This window comes from Saccopteryx leptura, chromosome 12 (genome assembly GCF_036850995.1).
Source record: "Saccopteryx leptura isolate mSacLep1 chromosome 12, mSacLep1_pri_phased_curated, whole genome shotgun sequence".
Taxonomy (NCBI): Eukaryota; Metazoa; Chordata; class Mammalia; order Chiroptera; family Emballonuridae; genus Saccopteryx; species Saccopteryx leptura.
In genome coordinates, this window is record NC_089514.1 from 17,777,065 (window position 1) to 17,792,849 (window position 15,785).

General features: G+C 40.8%; 1 protein-coding gene across 5 annotated transcripts in view; it reads right to left on the reverse strand.

Moving 5' to 3' along the window:
• Positions 1-15,785, reverse strand: part of DNAH11 (dynein axonemal heavy chain 11) — a 302,981-nt gene that overhangs the window by 38,243 nt on the left and 248,953 nt on the right. For all 5 annotated transcript variants that reach the window (XM_066354493.1, XM_066354491.1, XM_066354490.1 and 2 more), the window contains exons 66-67: positions 5,850-6,054; positions 2,558-2,722 (exon numbers count right to left, since the gene is read on the reverse strand). In XM_066354493.1, the coding sequence (XP_066210590.1) occupies positions 2,558-2,722; positions 5,850-6,054 (370 nt within the window). The remainder of the gene's footprint in view (positions 1-2,557; positions 2,723-5,849; positions 6,055-15,785) is intronic.

A 15,785-nucleotide genomic window follows, 5' to 3' on the forward strand; every position in this document is an offset into this window, starting at 1 on the left:
AAAATAATAAAAATTGTAAACATTTTTTTTTTCAGAAGAGTTTCCAATGAGAAGGGATATTATACTCTAGTGGGTTTATGATTACAAATTAAACACATCTGCCTGTTTTTGGTGCTACAGAATTTATTCTGAGAAATGTCACCTTTCTGCTTCCCCTCTCCCTTTCAGGGGTTGATAACCCAGCTGTCTCGCCTCCCAGGGATAGCTCTTAAAAAGTCTGCTGGGTCAGTTCAATGCCAGTAACTTTATTAGTCAACAAGGTATACAAAAGCCAAGGTCAATAATACATCCAACAGCCATGCTTACTAAAAAGCCCTTATAGAAAGACTCTCATGACTGTCTAATTTTGACTTTGCACCAGATCATCCGTATGCTCATATATTTCCATTGAGTGTACCTTTAGGTATTAACCTCTGGGTACATTCAGAGAGTAATTAAAAGAAACCACCATCAACCAACATACTCGTTTTTATTCAAGGCTCAGCTATCTATTTATTTTATATAGGGCTGCTGCTGTTCATATAACTTTATACAATGCAGTATTTTTCCAAACTGTTTAATAGACATGATCATGATCCACTATATTTGTATATAAAAGGAGATAAAGAAACTGTAGAGCAGAGAGGGAAGTCCCTACATGGTCATTTATTAAGAAAATAGGAAGAGGTCCTGGCCGGTTGGCTCAGCGGTAGAGCGTCGGCCTGGCGTACGGGGGACCCGGGTTCGATTCCGGGCCAGGGCACACAGGAGAAGTGCCCATTTGCTTCTCCACCCCCCCCTCCTTCCTCTCTGTCTCTCTCTTCCCCTCCCGCAGCCAAGGCTCCATTGGAGCAAAGATGGCCCAGGCGCTGGGGATGGCTCCTTGGCCTCTGCCCCAGGCGCTAGAGTGGCTCTGGTCGCAGCAGAGCGACGCCCCGGAGGGGCAGAGCATCGCCCCCTGGTGGGCAGAGCATCGCCCCTGGTGGGCGTGCCGGGTGGATCCCGGTCGGGCGCATGCGGGAGTCTGTCTGACTGTCTCTCCCCGTTTCCAGCTTCAGAAAAATACAAAAAAAAAAAAAAAAGAAAGAAAATAGGAAGAGCCTGACCTGTGACGACACAGAGTGGATGGAGCGTCGATCTGGAATGCTGAGGTCGCTGGTTCAAAACCCCGAGCTTGCCCAGTCAAGGCACATAGAAGAACTACAAGTTTATGCTTCCCGCTCCTCCCCCCACCCCTTTCTTTCCCTCTCTAAAAAAAAAATAAAATCAATAAATAAAATCTTAAGAAAGAAGGAGATAGGAAGAGACACGTTAAGGGACCATTAGAAGTTAATTTGAAAGCTAAGACCTAATTTACTTAATTGCTCTAATCTTTACCATCTCAGGAGCCAACTAGAATTCCTTTTAAGTAAAAAAGAGAGTAATCTGGGATTCCATTTCCTTGCTTAAATTAAGACAAATATATTGGATGTGTGGCGACACAGCCTCCGCTGGGTAATTAGTAGATTTCTTAGTAATGAGGATGTTCCAGGAAGCAAATAAGGGTTCCTCTTACTTTGAAAGAATGGGATTTCTAAGGGTTAATGGTCCCTTGTGGAAATCCCAAGTGCACACCATGCATAAAGCGTATCGGGACACATGTTGGACATTCAGCAGGAAGTTGACCCGATGAGAAACCTTATCAGCTTTTAGGAAATGTCAGTCGCCCAGTGTGAAAAATGCATTTGTGTTCAGTAGGAGACCATTTCTTGCTCAGTCTCCCAGCACTGACGGCCTGTAAACAAAACTACAGCTCTAAGTATTTCTCTAAAACGTACAACAGACTAGGAACCCTGTAGTGAGACTGTTCGCTGTCAGGTTTGCCAGAGCTGGGTGCTAAAACTGAAGGGTTTTAGGATTTCAGACCATATGAGCCAGCGGGCCGGCCCTCGTTTCCCTCAAATTTGGTCACACAGAACAAAGAATAGCCTGACGGTCTAATCTGAGTGACTGCATCTCTGCTGAATGAGGAGAAGCCCAAGTTCAGACATTGCTATGTCCACTCAGAACCCCACACAGTCCCCCCCACCTCAAGTTAGAAGCGGAGAGGCAGTCAGACAGACTCCCACATGTGCCCGACCAGGATCCACCCGGCACGCCCACCAGGGGGCAATGCTCTGCCCATCTGGGCCGTTGCTCAGCTGCAATTGGAGCCATTCTAGTGCCTGAGGCAGAGGCCATGCAGCCATCCTCAGCACCCGGGCCAACTTTGCTCCAATGGAGCCTTGGCTGCGGGAGGGGAAGAGAGAGACAGAGAGGAAGGAGAGGGGGAGGGGTGGAGAAGCAGATAGGTGCTTCTCCTGTGTGCCCTGGCTGGGAATCGAACCCAAGACTTCCACATGCCGGGCCGACGCTCTACCGCTGAGCCAACCAGCCAGGGCACAGTTCCTTTTTAAGAGCAGTTTATCAGATGCCCTGAATTCTACGATAAGCCAGCCCTCTTGGAGTAACTACCAAATTTGCTAATGTTTCCATCCCGGCGTGTTCTTCAAATAGGGCACTGCAACCACCCCTCCTGGTGTCCGCTGCCTCTTCCTACCTTACGCTCTATCTCTGCGGCGGTTGCCTTTGTGGTCTCCAGTCTCTCGACCAGTTCGGTGTCGCCCAGAAAGCTCCCTTCTGCTGCTGAAAGGCGCAGAAGGAGGTCGTCTTCCAGACACTTCAGCTCGATCTTAAAGTCATTTTGGTGCTTTGTCAAAGCCAACTAATCCAAACCAAAAAAAAAAAAAATTTAATAAGTAGTGGTTAAATTCAGGTTTTTAAGTAGAGCTTTCTTGATCATCAAATTCATGGAAGCAAATAAAATAAAGCACACTTAATATTAAAACATACCAATAGGCCCTGGCCGGCTGGCTCAGCGATAGAGTGTCGGCCTGGCGTGCGGGGGACCCGGGTTCGATTCCCGGCCAGGGCACATAGGAGAAGCGCCCATTTGCTTCTCCACCCCCCCCCTCCTTCCTCTCTGTCTCTCTCTTCCCCTCCCGCAGCCAAGGCTCCATTGGAGGAAAGATGGCCCGGGCGCTGGGGATGGCTCCTTGGCCTCTGCCCCAGGTGCTAGAGTGGCTCTGGTCGCGGCAGAGCGATGCCCCGGAGGGGCAGAGCATCGCCCCCTGGTGGGCAGAGCATCGCCCCTGGTGGGCGTGCCAGGTGGATCCTGGTCGGGCGCATGCGGGAGTCTGTCTGACTGTCTCTCCCTGTTTCCAGCTTCAGAAAAATACAAAAAAAACCCCAAAAAAACATACCAATAATAAAAATTTTGTAATTCTTTAAAAAAATTTCAGAAGGCATGGTTGTACTCCAAGGTCCAGAGTGTGACTATTTCTCATAATTATTGAACATCATGAACCTACAGGAAGAATTAATTCTACAGGGAGAAGCTTCTGGTTTAAGCTTTGAATCTGAGGAGTTAGTCATCATTTCCATCCTCACACACACAGAAAAGCTAATCAATGACTCTTCTCATATCCATATGAGAACTGAGGTCATAGAACAAACTGCCACTCTGGAAACCAGAGAGATAGGTGATTACAGACAATCACAGCTTATTGGGTACATGAAATAATAATTGACTAATTGCCGGAGGCAAAGCTTGAGAGTTAAGGACTCCTGGGCACTCAGCGTCAGCGAGCCCTCCACACTTTCGTGAGTTGACTGGGTTCTCACAGTGAAGATCAGAAAAAAAAAAAATCTACTCCTTCTTTCAGTAGGGAAAGGGGAAAAGGAATGATTTTGAAATATACCCAGACAATCATTTAAAATATGTAAAGAGCTTTCTGTTCTCTTAATAAAAGCCTGCCCTCAAGGAAAATCACTTTACTGGAGGCTTATCTGATCTAGGAGGAAGGATGGTTAGATAATTCAGTCTCCTCTGGACTTCCTTTCTCACATAGAAGAGATCAAAGAAATAATAAACTTCTGAAGGTCAAAACCATTGACGAGCCCTACTAGAAAACCCTGAGATTTAATCATGAGATCATAAAATACTTCCCATTGATAATGCCTTACCACCACATCAACAAACTCCAGTACAGTAAGTAACGCTGCATTATAACCAAGAAAGCTGCAAAATATGGACTCTGTTTAAGAAGGAGCTTCTAGGGAAATTCAAAGACACCAGGGAGACAAAATCAAGGCTATTAGAGGAAATTAAAACCTTGACATCAATAGCTACAGCAAATATTATTAATTTTATATTACAGAAAGAATGATGGGAACATTAGGAGAAACTGAAACTAAGCTCAAGTATGCAAGAACTTTGTAATATCTTTGCCACTTTTATAAAAAATAAATTTAAAATGATTCCAAAATAAAACAGCTTATTTATTTTTAAAAACTGCTTCAGACAAAAAGTTGGGGGAGAGCAACAAAATGCTACTAATTATTGAAGCTATATTAATGATCACATATGAGGATTTATGACTACTTTCATATGTTTGAACAAATTTCATTATCGTAAGTAAAAACAAATTAACTACGCTGTCAAATCTTTAGAAAAAAGGGGGGGGAAAAGGTGTGAATATGTTACCATGATAAGACTATTTATTTTTAAAGAGCCTTTTTAAAAATTTTTATTGATTGATTTTAGAGATGACAATAGAGGGAGAGAGAGAGACATCAATTTGTTGTTCCACTTATTTATGCATTCATTGGTGCTTCTTGTATGTGCCTAACCAGAATCAAACCTGTGACCTTGGCATGTCGGGACGATGCTCTATCCAAGTGAGCTACTAGGCAGGGCCAGACTATTTCCTTACATAGTCATATGGTATCTTGGATACAGACATGGCCCCTGTCCAGTTAGTGTACCAGGCAGCAAAGCCTGTGGCCTTTGAACCCTGGCCTGTTGATCACTCACTCCTGGCATGTTGCAATGCCACTAAGGTGAGCATACCTGTGAGGAGACCCCAGGGCACTGTGCCCACTCACATCCACCCCAGGGCTGTCTTTGTCCCGCTTGATGACTAGTGCAGAAGTACATACAAGAAAAAGTTTCAAACTGAGTCTGAGCGTGTGTGAGAATAACTTGCAATGCTTGGTTAAACAATCTCACTTAGCAGGCTCTGGACTGTGGCCTGGGAATTTGTATGTAAAGAATTTCCCATCTGATGCGGACGCTGCTGTCCCGGGAACCACCGTTTGAGAACCACTGGTTGGCACCAAGAGTGGCAGGCAGGCTTTTTCCCTGAAGGGCAGGCAGTAAATACTTGTGGCTTTTCAGGCTATTCAGTCTCTACTGTAGTTACTTAACTCTATCACTGCCTTCTTCCTGTGTTAATCATCTTAGGCTGTTGTTTTCTTGTTCTCTGAAGTCAACATTGAATTTCATGATTTTCAGTGTTTTTTCTTAATCAGTGCACTTTAAAAGCCGGAAATATTCCTTTAAATGTTGGTCATAACCAACAACCAGCCCTGTACGTTTCCCAACCTCACTCCATGACTCCTTTGTCATTCTTCTGCCCTGGCCACGTTGGCTGGGATCATCCAACTACGAAGGCATGTGCAGCAGGGACATGTCCCTCTGTTCCCCAGGCTGTTCTGCCTCTTTGCTCGTCCTAACCACCTGCATTAAACTAGACCGACAGCCAGCCCGTCACTACCTGGGACACAGACCTAACTATCTCCTTTATCAGAGGTGCCCCTCAATTTCTGTTAACTGTCCACATAGACAGAACACTCAAACAGCAGGTGGGAACTGTCTAATTTTTCTCAATTAGATTATAAGATCCTGGAGGGCAGGAGTTCTATCTAATTAACATTCATGTGTCTGGCACTATAACTTGTGCAAAGCAGGTACTGAATGAGTGTTGGTGGATGATTTCATATCTTTTTACCTTAAGTTTCTCCAGATCTGGCCTTTCAATACTGACCACCTCGGCCAGCAGCTGAGCTTCCAGACCGTCTTCTGTGACCGTGAAATTGAGGAGGGTTGTCTGAGCTTGCAATTCTGGCTTGTAGTGAGGATTTGCCAGCTTTGTGTGAAGGAGAAGGCGAAAGTTCTTGTTAAATTCACATTCTTTATCTCCGATCCTGATATACCTACAGGGGACATAACACGGACATGATGAGCTCAGGAGCCCCCCTGAGCCACAGCTGATACCAAGGTGTCATTCCCATCCCGTGTTCTGATCATGGATCTCGGCCACAAGACCAGGTGAGTCAGGATTTTTCAGGTACTCTCAGGATCCCTGAAGTAAAGAAGAATAGGGATTATCCACTAAACCTCTATTTAGTTAAATTTCCACATATGCAAAATGGCGGTAGTAGCAGTCCTCACCTCACAGTGTTGACGTAGCAATTACCTGCAATAAGGCGTATAAAGGACCTAACACAACAGATGTTAGCTTCTACTATTCTACTCTCTGTGATTAACCTCATATTAAACGTTGCTATTCTTTAAAGACAAAATGAGTACGTACGTGTTTGTATGTATTTGTGTACAGGTATGTGAACATATACTTTTCAATAGTTTGGGCAGAGGCTCAAAAACGAAGTTTCAGAAGCCTCCTGTGTAGAATGCACGGCTCGCGTTCCTCCGCGCTCCACGGTGGGCTCTCGGCAACCAGGCTTCTGTTCTGTGTCCCTGTTCCCTGGCCACAGGCACCAGGAGCGGGCACTTCATCCACACCATTCCAATCAGAACACCCTTTCCTGGGATTTGGGTTCGGGGCAGAGAGCAGGGAGATTCGGAACTGGAACCTAAAAGCTTGTGTTGAAGTCACTCTGTCCTGGTGAACCACACAGTACAAAAAGACATTCCTGGTTTCTCAAGGGAGAATAATCCAACCAAGATCCACAGGGAGGAGTGGTGCGCAGAGAGCCTGCTCTGGGTTTTCTGGAGTTCTAGGCCCCACCTCCCTTGATGCCTGGCTGCATTTTCACTGCTGTTGCCATGACACCTGCAGCCTAGTACCAGGCTGTCTGTATTGCTTGGCTAGGTGGCAGCGGTTGCTGGAATTACAAGCAAAACTCTGAATGTGCCCTCTCCCTGAGTGTTTCTCTTTCTCAGATGCTGAAGTTTAACTTCTCAGGCCTTTATCACCTGGCCTTCATTCCCCTCTGGGTTCTGGTTGGAAGAACTGAGGAGAGCCCAGCACAGGAGGACAGAGAGGTTGAGGCGAATCTTTCCTGCCCCCACCCTCTGGTCTGAGGGAGGCGGGGTCCTACTGTCATTCTTTTACATATTCAGTTAGTTGATAAATATATATAAAGTGCCTACAGCGGGACAGCTCAAAGGTCTGCCCAATTAAAAAATGGGCAAAACATGAATAGACATGTCGCCAAAGAAGATACACAAATGACCAATAAGCAACTGAAAAGATGATCAACATCATTAATCATCAAAAAAATGCAAGTCAAAGACACAGTGAGGTACCACAGCATACCTACTAGGTGTTGATGGTAAGAGACCGCAGACAATAACATGTGTTGGAGAGAATGGAATGAAATCGGAACACTCATAAACAGCAGGTGGGAATGTAAAATGGCGCAGCCACTTTGGAAAACAATATTGGCAGTTTCTCAGAATCTTAAACATGAAGTTATCATTTAACCCAGCAATTCTACTTCTAAGTAAAGACCCAAAAGAATGGAAGACATATGCCCACATATGAATCTGTATGAAAATGCTCATAGCAGCATTATTCATAATAGCTAAAAGTTAGAAACAACCCAAATGTCTGTGAACTCATGGATAAATAAACTGTAGTATATCAAAACAATGGAATATTATTTCGGCCATAAAAAAGAACATATTGATACATGCTACAACATAGACAAACTCTGAAAGCATTATGCCAAGTGAAAGAAGCCAATCACGGAAGACCACATATTATATCATTCTATTTATAGGAAATACCCAGACGAGGCAAATCAACAGAGACAGAAAGGAGGTTTGGTTGCTTACCAGTTACAATCCTAAAATTGTTTGTGGTAATGGTTGCCCAACGCTGTGATTATACTAAAAACCACTGAATTTTTCTCTTTGAATGACTAACTTGTACGTATATGAATTATACCTCAGTAACCTTGTTACCATAAAGAAAAAAGGAACAATCTGTAAGGAAATTAACCATGCTAACTGTAGTTTCTCAGAAGTTCATTCTTCGCTTTTGAGCATATAGAGCTGCCGCACAGGATGGTCTTATTTGATAAGAACACTTTTTTTTTTTAGTTAACCTTCCATTTGACTGAAGACATCTTCAACCATATCTACATTGGAAACATCATCAAAACTCCCATTCCTTGAGTTTCCCTTTCCAAGGGTTTCCAAAATTGATCTCACCAGGAAGCTTTGAAAAAAATCTTCTAATGCTGGCACTCTTTACTGTATTACTGTTGACCTGAATGTCAAGATTTGTTCAACTGGCTTTTAAAGGAAATTTCAAGAGTGAAGGTTTCATGTAATTACAGCCTGGGGCTCTCACACACAAGAAACAACAAGGTTTATACTCATTTACATCTCCACAATAAAACCCATGCTCTAAATCAGGGGTCCCCAAACTACGGCCCGCCGCGGGCCGCATGCGGCCCCCTGAGGCCATTTATCCGTCCCCGCCGCACTTCCGGAAGGGGCACCTCTTTCATTAGTGGTCATCCGCATCCTGTGCTCCTGGAGTCCTGTATGTGGCGGCATCGCTCACGTACAGTACTACTTCCAGTGACGCGGGACGCATGCATCACGGCTCCAGAAGCGCGTCATATCACTTGTTACGGCTAGCAGTGACAAATATGGAACCGGACATTGACCATCTTATTAGCCAAAAGCAGGCCCATAGTTCCCATTGAAATACTGGTCAGTTTGTTGATTTAAATTTACTTGTTCTTTATTTTAAATATTGTATTTGTTCCAGTTTTGTTTTTTTACTTTAAAATAAGATATGTGCAGTGTGCATAGGGATTTGTTCATAGTTTTTTTTATAGTCCGGCCCTCCAACGGTCTGAGGGACAGTGAACTGGTCCCCTGTGTAAAAAGTTTGGGGACCCCTGCTCTAAATCAACTCCTGAGTATGTATGTCTTGGGATTTTCTGATTACTGCTCTATTTGAGTTTGAATTCATTCCTCCCCTGGCACCTGTCTCAGAGAAATGCTAGGTCTGTCACAATCATCCATGATTTCAGGTTGAATTTCCCCTCATTTGCTTATAAATTTTCACTGGGTTTGAGCTCACATTTCATAAACTTCCTGCATTAAACCACTAATCCATGTTCCCAGATGAAAAGAGAATTGAAATATTTTTACACCTTAAAAATTTAAATTTACATGAAAAGCACTATAAATCAAGTCTAGAATTTTCATTATTATTGTCTAATGGGACAGCTCATTGTGTCAGGATTAGGAACTGCAGTGCATAAACTAATTTTGAGATTTGTATGGAAGGTGTGTGTGTGTGTGTGTGTGTGTGTGTGTGTGTGTGTACCAAAACAAGCCCCCAGCAGTATAACTAATATCTTGGAAAGTCTTTGGTGTTCAGGCCTCAGGGAGAAATTGCTCTTGAACAGGGATTGGACAACAGTTTCTACAAAGGGCCAGAGAGTATATATTTTAGGCTTTGTGGGCCACACACATCTCTGCCATATTTTCTTATTTTCTTCCTTGTTATTTACAACCCTTAAAACCATTGTTAGGCCTGACCAGGCGGTGAAGCAGTGGATAGAGCAGGGGTTGGGAACCTATGGCTCGTGAGCCAGATGTGGCTCTTTTGATGGCTGCATCTGGCTCGCAGACAAATCTTTAATAAAAAAAAATAACATTAAAAATATAAAATATTCTCATATATTACAATACATTTCCTATCGCTCATGTTCATGGTTGCGGGTGGCTAGAGCCAATCACAGCTGTCCTCCAGACAACACCAAATTTTTATTGGATAATGCATAACGTACACAGGTTGTTGTATGGCTCTCACAGAATTACATTTTAAAATATGTGGCGTTCATGGCTCTCTCAGCCAAAAAGTTTCCCGACCCCTGGGATAGAGCATCAGGCTGGGATGCGGAGGACCCAGGTTCGAGACCCCGAGGTTGCCAGCTTGAGTGCGGGCTCATCTGGTTTGAGCAAAAGCTCTCCAGCTTGGACCCAAGATTGCTGGCTCGAGCAAGAGGTTACTAGGTCAGCTGTAGCCCCACGGTCAAGGCACATATGAGAAAGCAATCAATGAACAACTAAGGAGTCACAACAAAAAACTAATGATTGATGCTTCTCACCTCTCTGTTCCTGTCTGTCTGTCCCTATTTATGCCTCTCTCTGACTCTCTGTCTCTGTAAAAAAAACACAAAAAAAAAGAAATAAAAAAGAAAAAAAAACCACTGTTAGCTCTTTGTAAATTATATAAAGGTCTAATCACTATGTTGTACACCTGAAACTAACATAACATTGTATGTCGGCTATAATTTACAAAAAAAAAAAAATTAAGCCTGGCCTGTGGTGGCGCAGTGGATAAAGTGTGGCCCTGGAACACTGAGGTCGCCGGTTCAAAACCCCAGGCTTGCCTAGTCAGGGCACATGTGGGAGTTGGTGCTTCCTGCTCCTCCCTTCTCTCTCTCTCTCTCTCTCTCTCTCTCTCTCTCTGTTTTCCAAGCAATGAATAAAAATAATCTTAAAAAGAAAAAAAAGAAATCAAAGATAAACAACAACAGCCAACTATTCTTAGTTTACAGGACTTCCCATGACAGGCTGTTTGCGTCTGCTGCTCTGAGGATCACACCAGTTAGTGAGCGGTATTAGCGCAATCCCCTCTCAGAGCAATAGCTGCTAATCCCCATGGATTTCCCAAGAATATCAGTTTTCCCAATCAGCCACTGTATATAACTGTGCTTCCCCTCCCTAGGCTTTTAAGAGGGGGATAAAAAAAGGCCTGACCCTCCATCACAGGCATTGTTTGTTATAATTCACAGTCCACCACAAGATTTTATCAAGAAAGAGGGGAGAGGAGAGGAGAGGAAAAAAGGAGGGGGGGAATAATTTCCTTTTTTTTTTTTTTTAATTTTTATTTTATTTTATTTTTCTTTATTTCATTATTAATTTTTTTTAAAAAAACAACTTTTTTCGATTTTTTTTTATTATTTTTTTAAACTTTTTATTCTTTATTAAATCTCATTAATACTATCAACAAAACCACCCTCAGATGCCATTAAGGAAGAGAAAATCGAATATCATGGATACAAAAGAAAGAGAGGTAACACAGCTAGATGAGGAAAAATCTATGGAGAAAAAATTTAATATATTGGAAACCTTGGAGCTAAATGACAGAGAATTCAAGATAGAAATCCTAAAAATCCTCCGAGATATACAAGAAAACACAGAAAGGCAATTTAGGGAGCTCAGAAAACAACTCAATGAACACAAAGAATATATGTCCAAGGAAATTGAAACTATAAAAACAAATCAAACAGAGATGAAAAACTCAATTCACGAGCTGAAAAACGAAGTAACAAGCTTAGCTAATAGAACAGGTCAGATAGAAGAGAGGATTAGTGAAATAGAAGACAAGCAACTTGAGGCACAACAGAGAGAAGAAGAAAGAGACTCAAAAATTAAAAAAAATGAGATAGCCCTACAAGAATTATCTGACTCCATCAAAAAGAATAACATAAGAATAATAGGTATATCAGAGGGAGAAGAGAGAGAAAATGGAATGGAGAACATACTCAAACAAATAATAGATGAGAACTTCCCAAGCCTGTGGAAAGAACTAAAGCCTCAAGTTCAAGAAGCAAACAGAACTCCAAGTTTTCTTAATCCCAACAAACCTACTCCAAGGCATATCATAATGAAATTGACACAAACCAACAGCAAAGAAAAAATTCTCAAGGCAGCCAGGGAAAAGAAGAATACAACATATAAAGGAAGGCCCATTAGATTATCATCAGATTTCTCAGCAGAAACTCTACAAGCTAGAAGAGAATGGACCCCAATATTTAAAGTCCTGAAAGAGAGGAACTTTCAGCCACGAATACTATACCCATCAAAGCTATCCTTCAAATATGAAGGAGAATTAAAAACATTCACAGATACAGAAAAGATGAGGGAATTTATCATCAGAAAACCCCCACTCCAGGAATTACTAAAGGGGGTTCTCCAATCAGATACAAAGAACAAAAAAAAAAAACAGAGCCACAAGTAAAAGCTCCAAGAAGAACACAATAAAACCAAATTTAAACTGTGACAACAACAAAAAGAAAGAGGGGGAGAAGATGGAGATTAACAGTAGCAAAGGACGATGGAGTGCAAAAGTACTCACAAAATAGTTCACTACAATGAACAGGGTAGGGACCCTTTTCATTATTCAAAGGTAACCTCCATTGAAAAAACCACCACAGAAGCACATGAGATAAAAAAGATAGCAACAGTGGAAAGATGTATGGAATACAACCAAATAAAAACAAAAGATAGAAAAACAAAAGAGAAGGATCAAACAAGACACAAAACTAAAACTAACAGAAAGCAAGATATAAAATGGCAATAGGGAACCCACAAGTATCAATAATTACACTAAATGTAAACGGATTAAACTCACCAATAAAAAGGCACAGAGTAGCAGAATGGATTAAAAAAGAAAATCCAACTGTATGCTGCCTACAGGAAACTCATCTAAGTAACAAGGATAAAAACAAATTCAAAGTGAAAGGCTGGAAAACAATACTCCAAGCAAATAACATCCAAAAAAAAACAGGTGTAGCAATACTCATATCGGATAATGCTGACTACAAGACAGGAAAAGTACTCAGAGACAAAAATGGCCATTTCATAATGGCTAAGGGGACACTGAATCAAGAAGACATAACAATTCTTAATATATATGCACCAAACCAAGGAGCACCAAAATATATAAGACAACTACTTATTGATCTTAAAACAAAAACTGACAAAAACACAATCATACTTGGAGACCTCAATACACCGCTGATGGCTCTAGATCGGTCATCCAAACAGAGAATCAACAAAGACATAGTGGCCTTAAACAAAACACTAGAGCACCTGGATATGATAGACATCTACAGGACATTTCATCCCAAAGTGACTGAGTATACATTTTTCTCCAGTGTACATGGATCATTCTCAAGAATTGACCATATGTTGGGCCACAAAAACAACATCAGCAAATTCAGAAAAACTGAAGTTGTACCAAGCATATTTTCTGATCATAAAGCCTTGAAACTAGAATTCAACTGCAAAAAAGAGGAAAAAAATCCCACAAAAATGTGAAAACTAAACAACATACTTTTAAAAAATGAATGGGTCAAAGAAGAAATAAGTGCAGAGATCAAAAGATATATACAGACTAATGAAAATGACAATACGACATATCAGAATCTATGGGATGCAGCAAAAGCAGTGATAAGAGGGAAGTTCATATCACTTCAGGCATATATGAACAAACAAGAGAGAGCCCAAGTGAACCACTTAACTTCCCACCTTAAGGAACTAGAAAAAGAAGAACAAAGACAACCCAAAACCAGCCGAAGAAAGGAGATAATAAAAATCAGAGCAGAAATAAATGAATTAGAGAACAGAAAAACTATAGAACAAGGAGCTGGTTCCTTGAAAAGATCAACAAAATTGACAAACCCTTGGCAAGACTTACCAAGGAAAAAAGAGAAAGAACTTATATAAACAAAATCCAAAATGAAAGAGGAGAAATCACCATGGACACCGTAGATATACAAAGAATTATTGTAGAATACTATGAAAAACTTTATGCCACTAAATTCAACAACCTAGAAGAAATGGATAAATTCCTAGAAAAATACAACCTTCCTAGACTGAGTCAAGAAGAAGCAGAAAGCCTAAACAGACCTATCAGTAGAGAAGAAATAGAAAAAACCATTAAAAACCTCCCCAAAAATAAAAGTCCAGGCCCTGACGGCTATACCAGCGAATTTTATCAAACATTCAAAGAAGACTTGGTTCCTATTCTACTCAAAGTCTTCCAAAAAATTGAAGAAGAAGCAATACTTCCAAACACATTTTACGAAGCCAACATAACCCTCATACCAAAACCAGGCAAGGATGGCACAAAAAAAGAAAACTACAGACCAATATCTCTAATGAATACAGATGCTAAAATACTAAACAAAATACTAGCAAATCGAATACAACAACATATTAAAAAAATAATACATCATGATCAAGTGGGATTCATCCCAGAATCTCAAGGATGGTTCAACATACGTAAAACGGTTAATGTAATACACCATATCAACAAAACAAAGAACAAAAACCACATGATCTTATCAATAGACGCAGAAAAGGCTTTCGATAAAATACAACATAATTTTATGTTTAAGACTCTCAACAAAATGGGTATAGAAGGAAAATATCTCAACATGATAAAGGCCATATATGATAAACCATCAGCTAACATCATATTAAATGGCACTAAACTGAAGGCTTTCCCCCTTAAATCAGGAACAAGACAGGGTTGTCCACTCTCTCCACTCTTATTTAATGTGGTACTAGAGGTTCTAGCCAGAGCAATCAGACAAGACAAAGAAATAAAAGGCATCCATATCGGAAAAGAAGAAGTAAAGGTATCACTTTTTGCAGATGATATGATACTATACATCGAAAACCCCAAAGAATCCACAAAAAGACTACTAGAAACAATAAGCCAATACAGTAAGGTCGCAGGATACAAAATTAACATACAGAAGTCAATAGCCTTTCTATATGCCAACAATGAAACAACTGAGAAGGAACTCAAAAGAACAATCCCCTTCACGATTGCAACAAAAAAAATAAAATACTTAGGAATAAACATAACAAAGAATGTAAAGGACTTATATAATGAAAACTATAAACCATTGTTAAGGGAAATCGAAAAAGATATAATGAGATGGAAGAATATACCTTGTTCTTGGCTAGGAAGAATAAATATAATCAAGATGGCTATATTACCCAAAGCAATATACAAATTTAATGCAATTCCCATCAAACTTCCAATGACATTTTTTAAAGAAATAGAGCAAAAAATCATCAGATTTATATGGAACTATAAAAAACCCCGAATAGCCAAAGCAATCCTAAAGAAAGAGAATGAAGCTGGGGGCATTTCAATACCTGACTTCAAACTCTATTATAGGGCCACGACAATCAAAACAGCATGGTATTGGCAGAAAAATAGACACTCAGACCAATGGAACAGAATAGAAAGTCCAGAAATAAAACCACATATATATAGTCAAATAATTTTTGATAAAGGGGCCAACAACACACAATGGAGAAAAGAAAGCCTCTTCAATAAATGGTGCTGGGAAAACTGGAAAGCCACATGCAAAAGAATGAAACTGGACTACAGTCTCTCCCCCTGTACAAAAATTAACTCAAAATGGATCAAAGATCTAAACATAAGACCTGAAACAATTAAGTACATAGAAGAAGACATAGGTACTCAACTCAGGGACCTGGGTTTTAAAGAGCATTTTATGAATTTGACTCCAATGGCAAGAGAAGTGAAGGCAAAAATTAATGAATGGGACTACATCAGACTAAGAAGTTTTTGCTCAGCAAGAGAAACTGATAACAAAATAAACAGAAAGCCAACTAAATGGGAAATGATTTTTTCAAACGACAGCTCAGATAAGGGCCTAATATCCAAAATATACAAAGAACTCATAAAACTCAACAACAAACAAACAAACAATCCAATAAAAAAATGGGAAGAGGATATGAATAGACACTTCTCCCAGGAAGAAATACAAATGGCCAACAGATATATGAAAAGATGCTCATCTTCTTTAGCTATTAGAGAAATGCAAATCAAAACGGC